This window comes from Parasteatoda tepidariorum, chromosome 9 (assembly GCF_982258835.1).
Source record: "Parasteatoda tepidariorum strain Cologne lab strain chromosome 9, Ptep-v5.0, whole genome shotgun sequence".
NCBI classification, from domain to species: domain Eukaryota; kingdom Metazoa; phylum Arthropoda; class Arachnida; order Araneae; family Theridiidae; genus Parasteatoda; species Parasteatoda tepidariorum.
Window position 1 is genome coordinate 48,664,581 of NC_141763.1, and position 24,841 is coordinate 48,689,421.

The 24,841-nt window shown below is 29.9% G+C and overlaps 1 protein-coding gene across 2 annotated transcripts; it reads left to right on the plus strand.

Annotated features, from left to right (window-relative positions):
* Positions 1-5,524: 5,524 nt before the first annotated feature.
* LOC107449847 (uncharacterized) lies at positions 5,525-17,745 on the plus strand. Of its 2 annotated transcripts, none has more exons than XM_016065508.3 (4): positions 5,525-5,869; positions 10,545-10,649; positions 13,790-13,877; positions 14,867-17,745. In XM_016065508.3, exons 1-4 carry the CDS (start codon positions 5,816-5,818, stop codon positions 15,541-15,543), a joined length of 924 nt encoding a protein of 307 aa, XP_015920994.1. In that variant the 5' UTR covers positions 5,525-5,815; the 3' UTR covers positions 15,544-17,745. The 2 variants fall into 2 exon arrangements, with proteins under 2 accessions (XP_015920994.1, XP_015920995.1); XM_016065509.4 differs by lacking the exon at positions 5,525-5,869 and adding an exon at positions 6,867-6,981.
* The last annotated feature ends 7,096 nt before the right edge of the window (positions 17,746-24,841 follow it).

The following is a 24,841-nucleotide window of genomic DNA, read 5'->3' on the forward strand; positions in this document are numbered from 1 at the left end:
AAGAATTGATTAATTTTGCAATTCGATTGAAATTGTTGATAAGATTTAAATGAAAATAATAATAAACCTGGTAGTTATAGAAAATTAGTATTTACTAATTTTGTTGATCTTGATTTGCTTAGTTAAAGTACATGTTCGAATCGGGTTCTTAATTTTGTGATATTTTAGCATGCCTTTTTACTTATTTGAAAACCCGATGTGCATAGTTAACAAATTTTTTTGTCAGATATTTTTTCTTCAATACCAACTCTTTTTTAAAATCATAACTACTATATCATAAAAACTAATTTTACGCCCCGCTCCCCTGTCAAAAATTGCTAAACATAATTAACACACCACCTCTATCTTTATTTTATTTTATTACTTTTCTTGGAATCTGCAATAAAAGTTTAAATTCGATTTACATTAGACATTAATATAAAAATACTTGCGTAATAAAAAGCATGCTAGTTATATCAAATCGCTTTTAAATTTGTTTCCTTTAAATTTCATTTTGCGTTGTTGTAAAGTTAATGGCTAAGTTGCGTTCTTTATCAGCTGATCTTTAAGCAATGCCCAATAATTTTATAAATACTAGATAAACATGATTAACACATTTTCCTATCAGAAGATTTTCGTCTTCTGCACCTGTTATTTTTATCGTAATTAGAAATCAGCAATAACCAAGTTTACACTCATAAAAAATCACTTAACATAATTGACATATTTCTTGTAAAAATTTTGATTTTGGCATCAGTCGTCGAAGTTTCAAATCGATTAAAATGAAAGCCATTAACGCAAAAAAAAAAAAACACGACAACGCCTGCTAGTTATATAAGTTCTTATTTACTAATTCTGTCGATTTTGTTTTGCTAAAAGTAAATGTCTAAGCAGAGTTCTTTATCATGTGATCTTTTAGCATCGTCTATTACTTCTATAAAAACTCGATAAACATAATTAACACATTTTCCTATAAGAAAGTTTTCTTCTTTTACACCTGCCGAGAAAGTTTATCCCCCGTTTCCTAAGAGGGGGAAGACCCCTCTAAAGAAAGCTCCTTTCTTTGCAGGCGCTTCATTAACTTCAATAATTACCACAAGCTGGAGCTTTTTTTCTTGCGATTCGAGCTGATTCTTTAGCTTCAAGGTCGAAGAAAGAGAACACCGGTTCTTTTTTTTATGTTGGGGGGAGGGCTGAAAGTAAGGTGGGTACATAAAATTGGATTGCTAGGAATAATGTTATTTTTAGTGTTTTTTTGTAGAGTAGTTGATGGCCGTTAGATTGATTTCATTTGTATACGATTATCGATTTTTATTTCACCTGCTTCAGGCGTTTAAGGCTCTGTTGTTTATATTGAGTTTTATGAACCTGTAGCAAAACATTCAGTTTATTGTACCTGTTACTATTGTTGAAGTTAACATTACACGCGACCTTGCATGCCTTCCTATTTCTTTTAATATGTTTATTTTAATTATTGTTATTTATTCAGGATTATTGTATAATAATTTGAAAAATATGCTGTTAGCGTTGTTAAAATTATTGTTAATAATTTGAGCAATAGAATCAAATGATTTTTTAACAAATTTTATTTCATGTTGATTTTTGAAGGAGGGAAAAATGTAATGACTATGGTTAATAAGGTGCTAGATTACTTAATGAAAAAAAAAAAAAAACTTCATTCGGCTCCAAAATATGCAAATTGGAAATAATAGTCGATATGTTTCAATCGCTCAAAAATAGGCGCTGGTTTTCAAGACTTGCCAGGCGTGAATGAGAAGAAACAAGAGTGATTTGAAATATAAAACGTAAAGTTGCCAACGAAAAATGGAAAATATAAATATGAGAAACAAAACTAAAAAAAAAAACCACAGTAGCAAAGAGAGAAAAAACCATTAAAAAAAAATGCAGAATAAGAAAAATTACAGTAGCCGAGAGGAGCAAATCTAGGCTAAATGCATTTTCGTCTGCTATGGAGTGGTTGTAAGATATTATTTAAATAATAGATCGAATGAAGAACAAAGTAATCTTTTATCACTTCAGTTTCTTGGGATTATTTATTTAATAAGTTCTTATACTGATTGTCTAAAAAATGTATCTATATGTTCAAATCAAAGTTATGAAATTCAGAATTCTATGCCTAATCATTGTATAGAATGCCTAAAATCGATTAGTTCAGTTTGAAATGATTAAACATTCCATACAAGGCTCAAATATTCTACAGAATAACTAATGACAAAATATGAAAAAACTTAATTACCTAGGTATCCCTGAATGAATAATTTAAAACTAAAAGCTTTCAAGTGGTAGCGAAATATGTAATAATTCTCATATTTAATACTTTGCTCAACGGGCACCAGGTTTTCTATACAATGACTAGGTATTCCATAGAAAATTAGTATTACATAATTTGAAGGTAACGCATGCAAGCACGAGCATTTACTCTTTAAACTTTCATCAATTTGTTGTTGTTGTTATCGGTTTACGTCACCCTAGATTTGCACAATGGGCTATTAGCGACGGTCTGGGAAACATCCCTAAAGATAATTGGAAGATGTGACATCACAATTTCGATCCTCTGCAGAGGAGATGGCTCCCTTGCTTCAATAGCCCGGCTACCTGCGCACGAAGTCGAGCACTTTACGACAGTACAGTTTAGCAAGAAACGATACAGCACACTCTCGGTCTCTTTGCAGGCATAATCAAAGTGATCACCCACCTGCACGCTGATTATAGCCGGTGGTGCTTGACTTCTGTGTTCTACTGGGAACCGTTTAGCCAATTGTGCGCATTCAACTGCTTAGAAACGATTTTTTATTTTAAATAACTGACACAATTGACATATAATATTTAATACTTAAAATGTATGAAAAATTTACACAAAATTGGAAAAGTTGATGACATTAGTAGTAATCAAAATGTACATATACATAACATTGGCAACGATAAATTAAAGAGAGAGGTAATGTGAAAATGGAAGGCATTTAAAATCAGATAAGCCATCTGGGACTGTTATCATTTCAAATAACTGATAATAAGTGATAAGAGCAAATAAAATAAAATAAAATAAAATGATGACATTTTCACATCTTATCAACTGTTTCTTAGCATTTTTTCCGATGCCTTCCCAAACCTTTCGAATTTTTACTTGATAACACCACAATACACATAAATTTCTCATTAACTACACAATTCTTAAAAAAAAAAAAAAAATTATTAACAATTCGAAAATGTAAGGTATCATTATACTACAGCAAAATCTTCAGGTATAAAAAAGCTATTTTTTAATTTATTACTGCGCTGTTTTCTGCATTTTAAAAATTTTTTTAAAAATTAATATTAAAATATTTAACTAATATTAAAATATTTTAATTAATATTATATTATACTAAAATTAATTTTCTAAAAAAGTTTTTATTAATAATAAAAGAAATATATTGTTCCATTTAAATGCATCGGTGCTCTATAGTTCTTTAACCCCTCGATCGGTTAATTTTCAAGAAAACGGTCATAAAAGTGCCTATTTTTTTGGCTTTTGTATTTGTATTACGTATTTGATCAGTGCTGCAACCAGTTTAAAATAAACTAACTATCTACTATTACCTTAAAAATATCCTGGTACTGCCAGCGGGTGTGTAAAATGAGAAATAAAATGTTCTCCGGGCAAATGAAATGAATTAGTTTTATTCTTATTGGCGCGTTAGTACTGAACATTCCAGCCCGTCAATATCACGGGAGCGAGAAATAGCGGGCGAAATCTCACCCCGTCATTTTCACGGGAGCGAGAAAGAAGGGGTTAATATTTTACAAGCTTTAGGAATTTTAACTGGATAACAGATAAATACGCAGAAACATCATACTGACTGTAATTTTGGCGCCTAGAGCTGTGGTGGCTCAGGGGACACAGCACTCGCCTCCTAATCAGATGACTCGGGTTTGAATCCCAGCGATGGCCAGTCGATAACCGAACTCCGGTTATCGACTTCCGGATAATCCGGTTTCCGATAATTCCGGATAATCCGGTTTCGCAACCGGATCACACCGACCGCAGTGCTGACGTGAAATATCCTCAGTGGTAGACGGATCATGAGTTAGAATTCCCTTTCCGTCAGGCTAACCATGGGAGGTTTCAGTGGTTTTCCTCGCCATGTAACGCAAATGTGGGTTAGTTCCATTCAAAAAGTCTTCCACGAAGGCAAATTTTCTTCTCATACTTGTTTTCTGGATTGTGTTCAAAATTACAAGGCTACGAAGTTGAACATTGGTAGACAAAAATCCAAAATTGTGCCGGATTGTGTTCAACTAGGTTATAAAATATAAAATAAAATTGTTGCGTATTTCACTAAGAATAAATTCTTGAATAATTAAGAAATGCGAAATGTGAGAAGAAATGAAAAATTAGGAGATTCCAGAATAATAAGTGACTTAACCCTTCAAGTATAAAAATTTTTTTAGTGTAGTTTAACGTAGTAAAAAAAGTTATTTTCTTTAAAATATATTAGAAAATTTAATCGAGTGAAGTAAATTTTCTATGAGTGATAAAAAAACAAACTAGTTTTATTGCTCTACTTAATTAAAATATGCATCTTCGGTCAAGACAGATGTGAGTAAACATTTTTTAAAGCAAATCAACAAAAGAAGGTCAAAATCAACGAAAAGTGAACATTATCCAACCTAATATTCTTTTAATAATGAATCAAAAATTTCTTTTATGCTTTTATCAGAGTGAAAAAAGCAGTTTACTTTTCTTAAATACAAAATAATTTTATTTCATCATGTACTCAAAAATTTTAAAACTACAGCAAAGATTATGTAATGAATCAAAATTTATGTAATTATCATAGTACAGAACTTAACTAGCATTTTTTTTTTTTTTTTTTTTTTTTTTTTTAAATCAACAGGTCACAGGTCAAAATCAATAAAAACGGATTAACAACCTAAAATTCTTTTCACTATGAATGAAACAGAAAATTTCTTTCATGTTTTTGTCAGTGTGAAAAAACTACTAATATTTTGTACCAATGTTATTACTCTTTTTTAATAATATTAGTACAAAATAATTTCATTTTATAGTGTGAATAGAAAATTCTCACACTACAACAAAAATTATGTTATAAATCAGACTGATCATAAAACCGAAGTCAACTAACATGTTTTTTTTTTCCTTAAATCGGCATGTCGCAGGTCAAAATCAACAAAAACAGAAAAACAACCTAATATTCTTTTCACTATAAATCGAAAAAAAAAAAAATTCTTGTCATTTTTTAAAAGAAAAATATTTATTTATTTTTCAAAACATGTCAGTAAAATTAATAAAAAAATATCGCGTTCAAAAAAATTGTGCCAGGCTAACCACAAAACAGAAGTCAGTTAACACTTATTTTCAAACCAAAAGGTTGTAGATCAAAGGCAACAAAAACAGAATATCATTTCATTTTAAATTCTTTTTATGAAACTACCCTTTCAGTTTAACGCTTAGAGGGCGTGGTTTTAAAAAACTTCCCCCTTTCTCATCCCCCACGGCACGTGCTGAAGAACAGGAACCAATACACGCGAACAACCTGTATCACGTGCTGCCAGTCCATTGGGCCTTTTACCACGGAGCTACCGTTTTCATTTCATTCCGTTCTGCTTTGGTGGGAAGTTGTCTTTTTTTCCCAGTCGTCCTTCCTCACTACCTGTTGCTTTCTCCTTTTCGAATGTTTTTATTCGTTGCTGTGAATAGTCTTTTCAGCACTACTCCCCATCATTCTGAATAGCAGAAGCGGGTGATTCAAATTGGTTGTTTAGAATAAAGAACATTTTGTTGAACTCTTTTTTTTGGAGTAGAATTGAAATTATGACCATGCCGTCGGCTAAACCGACACCTATGGGATTAAATGAAAATAGAAAGGTATGTTTAACATTAATTGGTAGTTAGTTAAGTAATTATTTCTGATTAATTAATTATTTTTGTTTCAAATCAAATTAGATTGGTGAATGCGTTTATTAGTGAAAATTTATTGAAAAGTCCATAATACATAGAATAAAAAATTTAAAATTATATCTTGAATGTAAGGAAAGCGTTTCACTTTAAAAAATAGTAATGTTTGGTTTTGCACGGTTGAATTTATTTGGTTAAAAACCTCCACTCGAGAGCCTACTTTGTTCCAACTATTTCTAATAAATAAACCTATTAAAAAATTTTATATTTCTGGTTAAACATATTTAACATTAATTTTAATTATGTTTTGAATTAGGCAAAACTATGATAAACTTCTAAGCCATTTTCTGCTAATCGGGTCTGTATAGTTAAGAAAAAACCCACTAAAAGATTACTAGAAAAATTTTGCAATTTAATATCAACTTTTTGTTTATATAAGTATTATATGATGTTTTTTATAAATAATAATGGAATGCTGATTACAATTTTTAAAAATAAATTTAATTTTAGAATTCAGTTACTATTATTTAATCTTTATTTCGTCTGAGAATTGAATTGTTATTACGGTATTAATTTCAGTAGCCAAGTTCTTTCGCAGATGGATTTAGCAGTTTCATTATATTTTTTATTGCTTTTACGTTTAAGTTGTCTAAGACAATAAAAACTTTTTATATCATTTTTATGAAATACATTAAATTCTACTGCCGAATTTTGAAATGCCTTAAATCTTGCTTTAACAATTTATTCTGCAAAGAGTTTCTAAACGCTGTTCAAAAAATTCAAGTACACAGTGAAGTTGAAGTACATGTTTTGGAAAACAGATTATAAATGGGTTTTTTAGAATAATTTTTAAATTTAAACTTTTGAAGTAAGGGATAGTGGCATAGTAGGACAATATTCGGACAAATAGATTGTAAATTGGCAACGTTTGAATGTTCACTAAACATATTTTTTCAAAACACATGAGTGCAAGAGTTAGCCAGTTTTCAATATTTGGATACAGCAGTTAGTTATTAGGAGTGTATTAATTCTGACGTTGTTTCGCATTTTTGAAAGATAATCAGAAACTATGTTTAATTGAAGTACATAATTTATCTATTTTGTTTCAATTGTTGTGCATTTATTAAATTACTTGTGTATTTTCAAACGTTGCTCAATTTTTTATATAATATAGTTATATTTTTATGTGGTCTTAGCATTAAATTCAGTTTTCGAAATTAAATTTAATTGTTTAGATTGTAATGCTTAGAAATCACTTTATTTGTACCTAAAAACACTTTTGAAATGCTAACAGAAGGCTATTTGTGTAGACCTAATGATTCGCTTACTTATAAAATTTTATTCTTAATAGAATTTAGCCCTTCATTTGTGTCAAAATTTTAAATTTTCGTTTTTTCTTTTCTTTTAATTTACAAGTCTTAACTGTCAAACCATATTTATTTAATTCCTACTTGTGATTCATTCGCAAAATGATTTGAGGTTCAATCACGTGACTATCCTTCTAGGTAGACTATCTTTCAACTATCAGCTATCTTTATTTTACTATCTTGCAAATGAAAAGAAAAATATTCCTATGCATTTTGCAATTCAAAGGATCATTTTTTTCTCTGCTGCGTTGATTTACCAAAATGCACTTATTTTTTTGTGTTACTGTACATGTTTTAACACGTTTTTCCCCTCGCTTTATTTTACTAACTCATTTATTTATTCATTAATTTTCAATAAATAATTTTTTTATTCACGTTTAAAGTTATTCACGTTATTTTAAAAAAAAGGGGGGATTTAGGATATAAAGGGTTTTAAATTACAAATTTTAATTCTGAAATTAAAAAATTTCCAAATTTTAAAAAGTCTTTCTCTTATGAGGTTATAGGGTTGACTCAAAGAAAAGGTTTGAAAATGAATCCTTTAGTTTTTCTTAAAAGTATCCTTAAAACTGGCTATTTTACATGTGTTAGGTAGAAGTCGATTTTCCTTAAATGAAGTTGCATTTAAATAAAATCGACCTGCTGTTTAGTGTTAAATTTTACTCCTATTTGTTGTTTTTCATATCGAAAATTTTATTTTGTATTTATAAAAGTGTTTTTATTTATGACCTATTTTTTTAAAAATTTCGAACTTGTTTTTACTTCAAATTTTAAAAAAAAGTTATTGAAAGAACGTAATTAAATTAAAAGTGATTTTTATGGCATCTTTTTAACTATTAAAGAGTCTGAGCTGCACTGCGACCAGAGCTCTGCAGTAGGCACTTGAAGTATTCGACATCAGACTTTTGGTCAAAGCTACTATGAATATTGAAAAATTTACTGTGTTTTTGCATCTATGGGAACACCAAAAACTTGGTAATTTTTTCTAAAACGTTTGGTAATGATTTTGGTGAAATTAACTATAAAATATGGTTTTATGATTTGTGATAAAGCTTTTTTAATTTGGTAAAATTTGTTAATTTTACCCTAATATTTGTTTGAGAGCATGGCACAAACCCCATTTACTAGGTTAAATTTACTTTTCAACTTTGTATTTTTTACTAAATGTGTGGTAATAAGAAATATATTTTTGAAAACCAGAATTTCCGGTAAACCGTTACCATTTAAGAGGAAAAAGTGCCAAATGACTGATTTATATTCCGAGTATTATGGTTTTTATTACCAGACTTATTTATTTTTTTAACAGAAATGTCATTAACATAGAGTAATGGAAATTTTAAGAGAATTTTTTTTCTTTGTGTAAGAAACTGTTACAAATATATGATATAAATTTGCTCACCTATTTATTTATATTTCCAACCCAGCTAAACAAAGTTTGTGGGTTGTAATTTAAACAATACAAAGAAATATAAAATTATTCCTAAGCTAGTTCATGCTCTTCTCTCGTAAAAAAAAATCACAATGAAAAATTTCTTCCATTCATATACATTTGTCATTATGTCAATTTGAGGTCGTCTCTCACTTTTCTTTTTTCCATCATATTTCTATGTCATGGCAGATCTAGTCACACCATACCTCACCATTGATTAAATATTTTTCGAGTTCTGCTATTTAAATGATTTTTTAAGCATTAAGCTAAATTAGGCATTTAAAGAACTTAAAGCTGCTTTAAATTTGTGAGTTCAATATTATTTTTAAAAAATTTATACGCTAAAGATTTAAACCTAGTTTCTATAAAATTTTTATTTTATAAATTATTTTAAAAATTGGATGCGTCGCACATAAAAAAGACAATTTGCATAAGAAAGCGTATGTTAAAGAACAGTTAACGTGTTTAATTAAAAGAAAAAAAAAATTATGTAATTTTAGTAAGTGGTCTAAGTTTAATAGGTTCTGCATCTTTTATTAACTGAAACTTATTTTTCAATTACTTTATGAACTTATTTACTTTATGAACTTTTAAGATTTCAAGGTATAGTATTTTGGAAATTTACTACTATAGGATATTCATCTTAGTGGTATGCAGCCCAGAGAAAAAAAAAATCGAATACATGAATACATAACATAATATTATAGAGAGAATACATTATATCAAGTTAAATTGTTCTTATAAATTTAGTAAACGGTCGAAAATAAATTCCAATTAAACCTTTAATGTTATAATTTCAATCACTTCATTTGAGCTAAACTAAAAATTTCAAAATGAATAGAAAAAGTGCGTTGTAATTTTTTTTTTTTTTTTATGCTAAACGAATTACTTATGCTTAGTATTTTATAGCTTCAGAATGATATTCTATTGCATGCTTCTATTTGCTTTGTTTTCTAATATTAATAAAATCCTTTTAAAATTATACGCAGCTAAAAAAGTTTTAAAACGATGATAGTTTTACCGGTGACGAACTGTCAATTCATATAACTCCTGCTTCAATTATCTAAATTTAGAGTAAACCTTAGAAAATTAGGCAACTTTTGAGAAAAGTATTAGTACCGTAGGTGTGTGTATCTGCTGTACAAGAAAAGAGGAAAATGGAAAAACCTTCATGGTTACCCTTGAAAGGAATAGAAAAACTCATCCTTATCTGTCAAAGTTAAGATTTTATTTTATAATTTTACAACCGTCGGTGAACAGCCGACCCAATTTTATGGGTTTACGACTACTAATGTTCAATTCCGAAGCCTTGTAATTTTGAACCCAATCCAGAAGACGAGGGAACTCCTGGATCAAGTATTGGGAGAAATGTGCCTTCGTGGAGGACTTTTTGATGGAGCTAACCCACATTTGCGTTACATGGAGAGGAAGACCACGAGGACCTCCTACGGTTAGCCTGTCGGTGAAGGGACTCTAACCCATGATCCGTCTACCACAGAGGATATTTCACGTTAGCATTGTGGTCGGTGCAAGCCGGATGGGGTAGAGATTCGAACCCGGTTCGCCTCATTGGAATGCGAATGCTCTATCCCCTGAGCAATCGCGGCTTAAGATTTATATAAAGGTTATGATGATTCTTGTTTTTATTCCATTTTATTGTAATTTTTTGCTATTTTCTACCGGTAATTAAAACTAATAGTAGCTTAAACATAGTGGTTTAAAATAAGTTATAGTAGCAAATAAAATTGCACTACTAGTAAAATGGTAACTTTTCTGTTTAATATAAAAGTTTCTATATTTATTTTATTCGTCTTAGATATCGACTTATTTTTCTTTTTACTTTGTGTAGGCCTCCAAGCCTTTGATTGAGAAAAGACGAAGAGCAAGAATCAACAATAGCTTGGCTCAACTGAAATCAATGGTTGTGGAATCTGCGACAAATAACCAACCACCGGTAAGTTACGTTTTTTTTTTTAGAGTTAAATTGTTCTATTAACAAACATTTTGTTTCGCTAAAGTCTTCTTCTAAGAATTATTTGATTTTATTAAAGAAAATATCTTAATAACTGCTTTTGTAGATTATAGCAAAAGATAACTAACTTTAAAAGGAAATATAATATAAAGTTTTGCACATATTTGAAAGCCTTATATGTTTGGGGAGCTTAAATATAAATTCAGAAATGATACCTAGTCCTGAAAACTTTCAATGAAAAGCATTTATAAATAAAAAATACGTTTTCCTTTAAATTCTTTTCCTTTAAATTTTGTGGTAACACAAAATAAGTAATTTGTTTTCAAAACGTAAAAAAGTAATACAGTAATACAAAAGTCATACCTCAGTAATACAAAAGTAATACAGATTTACATCTTGGACTTTTAAATTTAGTAATCAGTTGATTAAAACATGAAATTTAATATTATCAAATATTGTATGATTAAAAAGTTTTCATATACGTTGAGGAGTTGCCAGAAAAAGAAATGAGCTTACCTACTTACTATTGTAGCGTTCATAAATTACTCCTCCCCCCCCCAAAAAAAAACTCTCCTGTGACAGCCATAAATTACGCCTTACTGGATTGTCGGGTAAAGTTCTTAGGAAAAAGCCAAACAAATATAAATAAACATTCGATTAATCGGAGTAAAAAAAGGTATATAGTGATGGTGACTATGATTACGAGGTTTAACTACATCAGTTATGGTCAATATTTTAGACAGGTTTGGGCTCTGGTCGACGAGAGCAAGGTAATGAAGAAATATAGAAGTTCTCCTCTTTGAAATGCACTATTTCTGGTTTCCGTTGCAGAAAGTGATCTCATTCTTTGTGGCGTGGGGAGTTTTTTCTACAGACAAACTATATAGTGAAGAGGAACACGCTCCCACAATTTCTAATTGACATATGGGTGAAAACATCGCGATGAAAAACGGGAAGCACCAAATCACTCCAGGTAAAGCAAAAGTCGAAAAAAAAGCAACCTCCATTCATTTCGTGAAAACTTGATGACATTTAATATGGAGTAGTATATAGAACAGTGCGATTCACCGTTCAAAGTGTCAGATGTAAGTCAAAATTGTTTGAAGATTGCTACGTAGGACGCAATATATTCGAAACCACCGTTTTGGGATGACTATAAGCTAGAACAAGTTACGTTTCTGCTTAAATTATAACACTGTTAGGTTTAAGCTTTGCATTAATGACCATAAAGCTTGAAGAATTGGAGGAATGTCAAATATATTTAGCCGTAAAAGCATTTGAACCGCACGGAAAAATTTCTAAGAACAGCAAAGCCTTTGTCGATCTCTAAATGCAAATGTAATAAAGTATGTCGGCCTTTCTTTGTAGATCTTCGCGGTTACTTTACAAAGCTTGTTCTCACGTATATTTAAAGTTTAATTCATCTAAGCTTTTCCTTTATTGAAACGGATTAAGCCTAGTTTTTTATTTGTTGAACTTTGTTCATCCAATTAGGATGGAGACATTCTTTTTCATATTTTTGAAGCTCCTAGCGTTTACTTATAGGAGCAAAAAGTAGTTGCATATGTGTTTAATTATTGTGATTTATTTTGTACACTGTAAAACGTTTTGGTGTATAGTTGCTGCAATTTTTGATGTTGAGGTAAACCAGGGGTCTGTCTAGACATTTTGTGAAAGGTCTTGTTTTTGTAAAATTGGGAAAGAACTATTAGTAATTTGTGAATATAAAATAAGCGTTAAATCACATTCCTTCAACCATTGTACTGCTTTTGTGAATTTGTGCAAATAGGGTCCTGTTATTGCAAAAATTGCTAAAAATCTTTTCAAGTTTTTAAATTGTAAATAAATACAAGATTCTGTTCAACAATTGCTGCTGCTAAATTAGAGATGCAACATACAAATATTTGGTATTTAGCCTATACTGCTCAACACTGAATATTCATTTCGGACGAATAATGGAAACAAAATCACTCACATTTTAATTAATTTTAATTGACATATTTTGGGTAACATAACTTAGTAATGTATCACTTTTAATGTGTTGCGCATTAAGTAAACTTGAACAATTCTTAAATTTATAATATTTTATTTAAGAAATTACCAGAAATTAATTTTTATTTACATAATATTCTATTAATTAAATTTTTTTGAAAAAATATAAATTGATTAATTATTTATTCACAAAAAAATATGATGTAATATTAATAAGATTGCGAACGCGATCTTTGTAAATGTAGAAATATTTTCTCAGAATACTACATTTGGAATTTAAACTTAGGGAAACTTAGTTTGTCTCGAACCGTATTTCCTTCCCTCCCCCCGGAAGGGTTTATTCGATTAACAAAACAATAAAAAAGATAAACAAATCTGTGAAGGGTCCGATTAAAAGATAAATTATTTTGTGAAGGGTCCGTTTTCGTAAAAAGATACTTTGTAAAGGGTCCGTTAACGGACTCAAATTTCTTCTAAACAGATCCCTGGGTAAACTAAATACATTTTTGAGTAAAGATATGTAGTTATCGTGCAAAAAATTACGTAACATTGAGAAAATAACAGTTGCTTGAAAAAATTAGGCCAAATATATTACTAAAAATTTACTTGTTTTTTTAAACGAAATGTTTTTGCTCGGAAATACGCATGAAAATATGTGTTGTTAGAGAGCAATTAAACAAAAATTAATTAAATAAATAAGAATATAACAGTGAAAAATTAAATAAAAAATAGGACTATATAAACTGTAAAGAATTTAGCTGACCTTAACAATAAAAATGATGGCAACTAAGCGCCAAATTTTTTTACAGAGTATGTAACAGAAAAAGATATGAACATATGTATTGTCAGCAAGCAACTAAACAAAAAAGGAACAAAATAAATAAGTGAAACTATAACTATGGAAGAAAGAAATGTGACTACACTGTAAACATTTTAGTTTACCTGAACATCAAAAATGTTGGCAACTATACAAAAAAACTTACAATTTAGAAATAAGATAGTTATTTAACCATCAAGTATTAATAATATAATATTGGGATATAAATTCTAAGCGACGTCATTTTTAAAGCTATGGAATGTTGAATAGGATTATTGAACAAAAATTAACTTTTTATTATTTCGTTTTTCAGAATGGAAAACCACCAAAATTGGAAAAAGCTGATATCTTAGAAATGACTGTTACTCATTTAAAGAAAATCCATCACGGTCTAATGAAAGGTAATTATTGAAGGCCATTAAATTCAATTTTACGACTCTCTTTCATTTCATATTTTATATTTTTATGCTTTTAAACTCATTATACATCATAAAAGCTGGCTTAAGAAACTGAAAATCAATAAAGATGCTTTCACACTCTCAGAAATTAAAATCACACTTTTGAAGATTCAGCAATTCTTGAGCTGTATTTCGCTAATTTTGAAAATTATTTTGTCTCGAAAGCACGTGATTTGTAACGCGTCTCGAACTCTCAAATATGTGACGAAAACGTTTCTTTAACTCGGAAACTCTCTCACCAACTTAAATCTACTAAAGTAATTCTTAATTTGACGAAACTAGAATGACGAAATATGAAATATTTTATTAATTTTAGCGAAATTCTTTTCCTCGAAGAAGATGCAATTGTTATTGCGTCACTTTGATGAAATGTTTGCTCGGAGCATATACTAGGAAACTGTTTCGTCAAAAAATGAAGAAAGCTTCGTGAATATTGAGCATCCATTTTTAATGTGCACTTTGCAATTTCTTTGTTTTCCTTGGAGCGAACATTTTGTCAAAGTGGCGAAATAACTATCGTCTTCTCTTCGAAGAAACCAACTTCGTAAAAAATAAAGAAACAAAGTGGCATTCTATAAAAGTGCTAAAATGCTTCTATATAAACTTTGGGATTAATATGTTACGGTCAGCTTTGTGCATAATTTTTTTCCTGTCACGCTATTAATTAAGACTGGATTAATGAGAAAATGTGCTTTTAAATAACGATAGTTGCTATAATTTTTAGGCTGGATTTTCAAAATTCACTTTATTTTGTCTCGTTAAAATTATTAATTTAAAAAGAGTTGGTTCTCTTTATAATATTGGTTCTGAGACTTTAAAGTTACGAAACAATTTGCAACGAAGCATAAGAGAAACCACTTGTTTCCAAACTTTAAATACAAGTTTGTTTTGAAGTTTGTATTCATAATTATATTTCTTTATTCTTCTTGTAGTGCCAGACGATGAAAAATATATGGCTGGATTCTCTTACTGCATGAAGGAAGTACGCCATTTCATAGAAAGCAACATCGACGATGATTCCAAAAGTCGTGTTCTCCATTATTTAAATTGTTTCGCCAACAAAATTCTGCTTTCTGGAGCCAACCATATTTCCATGACAGATCTCGAAACAGGAATGGACGATTCTTCCTGCTCCAGCAACAGCAGAAGTGAAACACCATCATCAACTTTTAATGATTGTTCTCCCATGGATTACCATTCTTGCAGTCCTTGTCCAGAAACTCAGCCAGACTCTTCAACAGCCTTAACAAATCGGACTCACTCACCAGTGAGCCATTCGCAATATGAAAACTCTAAGTGGATATACGCCAGTCCAGACACCTCAGCCAATAGAACACATTCATCCAGAATTTGTGCCAACAACTTGCCGTCTAATTGCGAAAGAGAGGAATCATCTCATGGATATGGTCCTCTAAATCTGTCCTACCATAACTCAAAAAGCAATGTAGATCGTGGACAGCAAAACGATGTGAGAAACTCTTTGCAAATTAACTACTCAAATAAAAACGTAGATAATCAAGTTTATAATGATCATGCATTGAATAGACCAATCATAATGCCCAATGTATATCAGGAAAATGCATCTGAATCAGTCTGGAGACCATGGTAGCCATTTATATGTATATTTATCTAAGTTGTATATATAAGTCCGTTTTTTATTTTTTGAAACTTTTTTATTGTTATTTATTGTATTGCGAAGCAACTGTGACTTGTAAAATGTTGCGAAACATTTATATTGCACAAAACATTATATTTTTTATATTGTATTTTTATAGAAGCATTAAGTGCTTGTGTTTATATTTTTCGACGTTGGAAATTGCTTATCCGCAGTACAAACCGGTTTCTGATTTCTCTTTTTAATATGAAAGTGTTATGTAGCATTAAGCTATTCTTAAACGATGGCCTATTTTTTTCACATATCATTATACTTTTCTTTGACTTTTTACATTAAAAAAATCACTGTATGAATTGTCGGCATTCTATAGAAAGCCTAGTCAGTCTATGTAATGCCTAGTCATTCTATGAAATGCCGAGTCATTCCATAGAATGCTTAGTCATAATAAAGAAAGCCTAGGAATTGTATAGAATGCTCGGCCTATTTTTAAAAGAAAAGTATGAAATATAAAAATTGTTTATTACTTTGTCTAATCATTACATAAAATATCTAGACATTTTATTAAATGACAAATTTTCTTTAGGGACTGTTTAGACTTTTTCTAAATTTCCGGTAATTTTTTCATCTGTCTTTTTAAAGAATGCTTAGTAAGTTATTAATCAAGTCTTACTTTACCGAGCAATTAAAGAAATCCCCACAATACATTGACTAAAAAAGTCAGTGTATGAATGGCCGAAATTCTATACAATACCTAGTCATTGTATAGAATTCTAGTTATTTAGAATACACAACGTTTTTAGGTAAAGTTCGAAATATGACAATTATTATATTTTTAATATTACTTGTACCGTTCCTTTTTTTTCTTCTAATTTACAGTGTGCCATAAAACTAATGAAAAAATGTATATAATACACATTTTTTATAGTCATTTTGTAACTTATTTTACGTTCTTTAGAGCAAATTAAATAGATGTTTAATATTTATAATGCGCTCGAAAAATTTTATTTCGCAGACGAGATTAAAAAAACTAAATATGTGTTTAATTAGGATTCAGTTCGAACTATCAGTTATAGCGTGAGATTTAGATGTTGAAATACTTTAAGCTTAGAGAAGATGTTATATATTTTATTAGTATGTTTCAATTGTGTTTAAAAACGTGTATTAAACTTATCATAAAGCTTGCTCCTAACCTTCAAGCTGAAAATTATTTTGATTCATTGTAAACTCCAATTTAAGAAATAAACCAATATCAACGACAGCGTGACTATGTTAAGTTAAATATGATATACTGTCAAGTCAACCGATAAAAAGAAGATTCAAAGTCAAATCATGACATCTTCCATCAGTGGCTGGACAATATTTTTGTTAGAACATCACGTTTTAAACATTAAATCCTGATTAATTAAATAATTTTTCAGTAATACGATTCTGCATTATGAGCTTATAAGTACCCGGATCTAATATCCGATGTCAACAATTTTCAATAATGAAGAATCATAGCTGTTGAAAAATGAAAGGATATAGGTTCGGTGAAAATTAGAAAATGATAGCTTTTAGGAATGAATAGAGCACAAGGCTCTAAGAAATAGATTTTTAATAAAAAACAGCAAATATTTTATACAGCATTGTGATGTTTCAAATTTATTGAGACTGATATTAATTTCTTTAATTCTGTCTAAAATAAAAATAAAAAAACCTCTAAGTAGTGAGAATGGACTTCATGCCATTAAAAAAAATACGGGTTATAAAAAAAAAGAATGGATACTAAGATTTAAAGAAGTGTTATATGTCTAGTGATATTGTTGTTTCTTAATCAATAAATTTAAATTTAACTCACATGACGCCACTGACTCTTTTGTACGTTCAATTCTGACTCCTAGAATTTAAGGCTTAGTAACTTAGTGGAGCCAAGATATAATCAATGACGAATTTGTATAAATTCGTCATTGATTTGTGTCGTTAAGGTACAGCGTGGGAAATTTGAAATATCTTAGCTATTGAATTTTTTCTTCTGCAAATTCAGCTGTTGCATTTAGGATATATAAAAGCAATTGGGCTACCACAATTTTATTATTTTGAAACTCTTGCAATACATTTTTGCGCAATTGTTGATTGAGTTTTACGTTACGATCTGTCCATTGGAATCAAAACAATCCGAATTATATTTGTAGCATAATAAAAGACTGTTTTATAAAATCTTGTGTTTGTTCATTTGTTTTCTAATGATTTAAATTTTGCGAATTCACTTTTCTTAATTTACTGCATATGCCAAAATATGTCCATTTCTAAGCACTTAAATAAGATAATAATTGGGGAGGGGGAGTTGGAAGTAGTTTTAACAGTTTAGACAGTATCATTCTCATAGGCCTTGAAATATAGTTTTCGAGTCCTTGATGAAGATGAAGTAAAATAAATACGCACTTTAAGGGGCACACATTGATGTTCAAACGAGAACAAAGTAATAAGACTATAGAAATCTATCAAATCACTACTGAGGACGGAGGGGTGAAAACATCAGAAACATCGAAACTCAGAGTTCTAATAATCGTCATAATATTCAGAGGTGCTTCGAATAATCTTCTTTCAATTCCTCTTACACATTCTCCCAGCTATGTTAGAGGATTTCAGTCTCGCCTCACTCAGCAGTAATTCGTTAGATTTCGATAGCGTTTTAGTTTTTTCCTCGCTTAATCATTAATTTGTGCCCCCCTATTGCGTATAAGCGCTATTTCTTCTGTATTCAAGCTTGTAATTTTAAATAAGCTTTTAAAATTTAATACTCCTGAATAATTTGAACATAAAAACGTTTAGATGTGATGAATATTTTTTTATGCATAAAAAGAAAGGTATACTCAGTGACAATCGACGTTCCGCAAATAATGACAGAAGAGTTATAATCTTAGAAGGCACTGCATTTCCTCATTTGTATAAAATGTTAAGGGCTAAAGCACCCTCAGTCCCCCCCCCCTGGGTGTACTAATTTTTAAACAATAAAATGGAGTAACTTCGAAATAGCTTTCTAAATGTTAAATTTTCTATTCTTTTTTTTTCCAAGTACAATAAAGAGAATTTTTGAATATTTAATTATTTTATAGTATTAGCAAATGAATTTTATAAAATTAAAAAACTAATTTTAAAAGTAAGAAAAAAAATCCTGAAGCAACCTTTTGTCGTTGAGAGGAATCTGATTTCTGATCTAATCGGATTTTCACGTACTAGGATTGGAACTCAATGGTTAGAAATACTATTCTTATTAACAAGTTCTGAATGTATTTTAAGTTACGAAATCAGACACTGAAATGTACTTTCATTAAATAAACAAACCATTTATTCGTAATAAAAAGTGGTTTATTTAAAATTCGTTTTTTCAAGAATTATTCTACCGATTTTGTTCAAATATTGCATTTTGCCATTTGAAATGATTTAAAAATTTGTATGCTTTACAATTCAAAAAGTTTTCATCCATTATAATAATTGAAAATTTAAAAAATTATAAATTATTATTAAATATTGCTTGCGTGGAATTGGATAAACGAATTATGTAATTTTTCGATTCATTTTAAAAGTTCTTGATATATGGAGAAATATTTAAAACAGGGAACATGCATTAAAGAGTCTGAAGCCTTCAACCAAACTATCGGGGTCGGGAACATATTTCCGAGTTTGTGGTTATTCCGATATTTTGGAAATAAGAAATCATAATCCGCCGGAAAAAAATACATGTTTAATGCGTTTTAAGTGCGTTTTTGTATCTTATATTTCAACTTAAAACACCGTCTGCATTAATTATTAAGCTTATTTGAGGTCACTCCCCTCGAGCCATAAGATTGAGTCCTATTTCGTGAAAATCCGATCATTAGGTCAAAAGTTATTCAGGGTGCTTCATTTATTTTACATTTTTTACAAACTGTACACACGCATGTTAACGTATGCATAAGTTTTATGTATGTACGTACATAAATGCTCATGAATAGTGCGCAATAAAAATGTATGATTGCATGAATCATCATCAATGGCTCGACAGCCCAGGGTGGGCCTTGATCTTCTCACGAAGTTTTTTCCCGGCTATCATTTTATTTGCTCGTGTTTTCCAATTTGATTGCATGAATAATGCGCAAAATAAAAATGTAAACATCTAGAATTATTTTTGGTCATGGGATTTTTACGTACGAGGACTCAATCTTAATGATTTGAAATACTCACCTTAAATATGCCAATTAATTAGACCCGACGATATTTTAACTAACGAAATCAGACTCAAAGAACATAATATATAACTTTGAATAAACATACCTCTTTATCGAGTGATTTGGATTTTTAACCTTCAATATATAGCCGCAGTCTGAGAAATATGATACAAATTTCTGTATCATTTCAAACTATGTAATTATAAATGAATAGATTTGGTTTTATGGAGCTTGAAAAATGAAAATTTAATGTATGACCCATTAACCATTCAGCCAATTTTTTTTCAGATTTTGGAATTTTTCGTTACATTTATTACGTTACTATTAAAATTATTTTGTTTCTGAAATTATTCTCACATAAGCGAGTTTTATATTTTGTGCAAAAATATTTTTCTGAATGAAATGCTTCTAGAAATACAGGGGAATATGCTAATAAAATTGGAGAGTTTTTAAAAATGTTTGCAAAATCTCTAAGGTAACACTGAGTTCTTACAAGCGCTAACGATAACGCAAATCAATAACGCTACAAGCTCCATTAACGCTTTAGCAAGTCAAGAATTCAACTCAGTCGGAAGAAAAAAGAATTTTAATTCAAGAAATTTCGTTTTTGGTTTTACTTCTGCGATTTAATTAGCATATTTTAAGCTGGCCCCTGTCCCTTTTAGAGGACGCTATACCGTGGGAGACACTTCTCATAGCGAATCGTGTTTTTCTTCCATTGGTATTTTGAAGTTTAGAGATAAGCAAGTTTAGGTAACTTAGAGTAAATTCTGAATATTTTTTCCCTTCATAACATCAAGAGGCAAACAAATTACAGTCGAACTTCCATTTAATGAACTTCCATTTTGCGAATTTTTCTATTGTGCAATTTTTTTCGAGGAGCCAAGAACATTTTGGAAATTTCTTCGTAAAATAACTTCCAAATAGCGAAGTGAATTTTCCATTTAACGAACTTTTCTTTGAGATCTACTTCTCCTATTTCCCAAAATATTTCAGACCATTTCAAACTTGTTAACATATCTAATGGGGGATACGACCTCGAATTGATTTTTGAAGCCACTTTTAGAGAAAGCAGTAACATCCCATTCCCTTTTTGTTTGCATTGCCAACGAAAGACTCAGACAAAATTAACGGATCTTATCAGAAGCAATTAAACTTAAGAACTCATGTGCTAATGTATGTTTAAAATTACTTTTATAATAAACGTAGCTATAATTTTATACGTAAATTTAGCTTTTTTTAGTTGAAAATATATCTAGCAAGATAGTGTAACACTGAATAATGTTTTGCTCTATTCTTGTTTTTCATGCAGATTTCTCTCATGGTTAAGATTTATAGAGTAAATATTTTGTGTTAAACTTGGTTGGTTCTAATGCCACTTGCCACACGAGCAAGCCTGCTTGGTGAAACCGAGCAAATTTAAGGCAGAGTGTGCGATTCTTGTTTTTCAGTGGCGCCATCTATGGCCAAGAATTCGACTTCTGCCACATCATACGTCACACCTGTTTATGAGGCGGGCCCACTCATACATCCATTCATTCATCCACAGATCGTAATTTTGATCTGAATCAGAGAACGATAGATCTCCAATCCAGTACCCCCAGAGGGATTGATTTGTTACGGGAACATGGAAGACTTTGCGACTAAGGACAGAATTTTAACGTGCATCAGTCACCAACTACACGGGGAGTCTTCGGCCGGCGGGGTTCGAACCCACGAGCTTTCGTGTTAATCCTGTTTTGTGTTGTTTAAGTATTTCAAAAGATGATTTTCTGTTTAACGAATTTTCCATACAATGAACTTATTATCGGGATTTAGCAACTTCGTTAAGTAGAGGTCAGACTGTATAACAGGATTACGAAGTTATCCTTTTGATATTTTGAGAAAATTTATTCAATATTTAAGACTTCACGATTTACTTTAGGTTTTCCTGAATCCACTTTTTCCATATTTTAACTTTTAAATTACTTATGTCGGGGAAAAAGAGTTTGCCATGAATGGTTTCTCCAACGTTATAGCGCTCGCATGATAGCATATCAATACTAAGCAATAGATCAAATTTTTTTTCTTTTCGTAATGCTCTCAGAGACACAGTGTTGCCCTCGTATAATGAATTTCGAATCAAAATGGCGTGCAACCATTTTTATATTCATTTTATTTATTTGAGTCGATTGACTGTCATCATCTGTCACTTCTAAATCAAAGATCCTCACAGAAAAGCACACGCGACATTCCAATCACAATATTTAAAATCCCGAGACAGCCATTCTACTTTTCCTTTTGAATGTCCAACATGTCATTAAAATAATTTTATGCCGGATTAAGTACTGAATAAAAATCATTTGACGGCCACACACGATGTCTAAAAAAGTAAAAGGCGTGAAAAAAAATGATTAAATAGCATTTCACTAATAAAGAAAAACGCGCAAATGCTAGAGTAGCATACAGTTTACATTCACCTTAACGATATAATCATAGACCTATTAATCTTCAAAAACGTCTTGAAAAATTGCAAGTTAGCATTTTTTTAAAAATGAATTCGAACTTATTTTATTTCGATAACCCGCATATCTTATTATTTTTAACTTTATGAAATGCGTAATTATTATATTTGACATTTATGAACTCTTTGATTTTTTTTTTTTTTTACTGTTAAAATTAAAGATAAGAAAAACTTATTTGAGCTTAGGTTGTCGATGAAGGGTAGGAGAAGGGTTAGAACGTATAATGAATTCGAAGAGTTTATACTTATTTTTTTAGATATTATTTTAGATAAAGCTAGATATAATGGAATTTTTTTTTTTTTTGAACTAGGTACCAAATTCTGCAAGTAGTTAATAATACATGCATTATTAAATACACGTACGGTAAATAAATGTTGTACGAAATTCGGTTAATGTAATTTTTCTTCAGTTCATATTTCACCAGTGAATAGTTCACAAAATCGTTTTGATGAATATCCGAAATTCGGTCATTAACATCGTTAGGTCGATCTTGCATAGAGATAGATAAGGATGTTTAATTAAAAAATAAATTTTTTCAATACATCGACATTCAAAATCACGATCATGCTGAATGTCGACATTTATTTTTTTCGACTTTTCACATTAGCAGCTAGAAAAATTATCATACGTATTTACATGCGTATTGTATAAAAAATTTTTTAAAAAATTACTGAACTGAACAGTACTTATTTTGATAAAAATATTTTTCTATCAAGGAATTTTAATTAAGAGAACTTACGGGTCGATCATTAATATTTTTTGTTTTGTTAAAATTATTTATTATTACACTTTTTTGCTTTCTTAAATATTTCTGCTTTTTTATTTATTATTATAATTTTTATAATTATTTTTGTAATTTTTATTAATTAATCATTATAATAATTTCTAAAAATTATTTATAATTATAATTTTTATTAATTATTTAGCGTAATAATTTTTAGTAAGTATTTACTATTACAATTTTTAGCTTTGTTAAAATTATCTTAATTCTTCTTTTAAGTTTTTGTTCAATTTTATGAATTAAAGATTTATATACCTAATGAAAGTTAGAGAATATAGGTTTCTCTCCTAAGGGTAAGGAAAACTTAAAAATTTTATGACAAATTTGAAATAAAAATTTCCACACCAAATCTCCAAGCTTTTAATATTTCTTTATAAGTTACATACATACACTACGTTACAAAGATTTAACTCTTTGCATAATCCATGCGCCATTTGTGCTTGGCTAAAATTTTCATTGCAAAAACCATAAATATCGTATATATTATATCTCAATACAGAAACGGTCAAGAACTTTTTATTTCACTGCACAAGCTCTTGCGTCCTTATTCACCCTTTGCCAACCTTTTTCAAAGAATATTTTATGCATCACATTGGAACTTTTTTTCTCAATGGATTGGAACTAATATTACGCATTACTCCAATACAGATAAGTTACAACTGGTTGAATACAGCAGTAAAATTCAATCCAACAAAGTACAAGTGGTGGTTTATTCTTCCCTTTAAATTCACAGCTACTTTCCTCCAAATATTAACGTTCTTTTCTGTTTATTAGCAAATAAGTGCACCCGAAATCGCATTTCTTAAAAGTCGTTCAGGCCCATAACACCCGGAAACTCCGGTACTTAAGTTTGTTTGTTATATCGTAAAATTCTCCCCTTTTCCCTAAAGCCAAGGCAATAATTCGAAAGATTTGTGTCATAATATCTTCTTACGGGTCATTTCGGCGGTTCACACCGTTGCTTTCCGAGAATAATTGAAACTCCGTTTTGTTCGACTTAGGTATTTTGTTGGCAGAATTTAATATCGTCTGCTTTTAAGTATTTTGTTAGCAGATTTAATATCGTCTGCTTTTTTCCCCTTGACGATATTTTTTTCGGATTACGCGACGAAGGGGGAAAGAATACAGACGATTTATGATCCGAAACCGTAACTGTTTTTGTAGTTGACAGGGCGGTCAAGCATTTTTCACTTTTTATATCCTTGTAGCGAATCGTAAGATTCAAATGAAAGAGACTGGAATGCTTTGTGAATGAAGCTGGGAATGCTTCGTGTTAAAATGTAATAATACACATGTTCTTTTGTTGGAAGAAAGAGCCATATTTTTTTTATTGCTATAGTTGATTTGAAATTTGATTAGGCTACTTCATAAAAAATAATGAAGGTGGAAACAATATATTGAAGCTTTAATAAAGGTACGGATTATTTTGTAATGGCACTTATCACTTTTGCTTTTAATCCTATAGTCATAAAATAGTGCTAGATATCATTGAAGAGAAAGCTACCGAAATTAGCGGTCGTTATTTTTAAGCTTGTAGGTGTTAACGAAACGAAAGATAAAAAAAAAAAAAAAATATTTGTATGTATATTGCTTTGAGCATATTTGTTAATTATGTCAATAAAGTTATGAATTTAACATCTCGGAATGAGTAATCTGTTATTAAAAGAGCGTTCAGTTTTTTTTCTAGGATGTTTTGAATTTTTTTATTTGAAGTTTTTGTTTTCTGTTTTTATAGGAAAATTCTGCCTTCATAATTTCTACAATATTATGTGAATATATTTTAAATTTTGGAGATACTTATTATGTCTCCTTTTACTAGT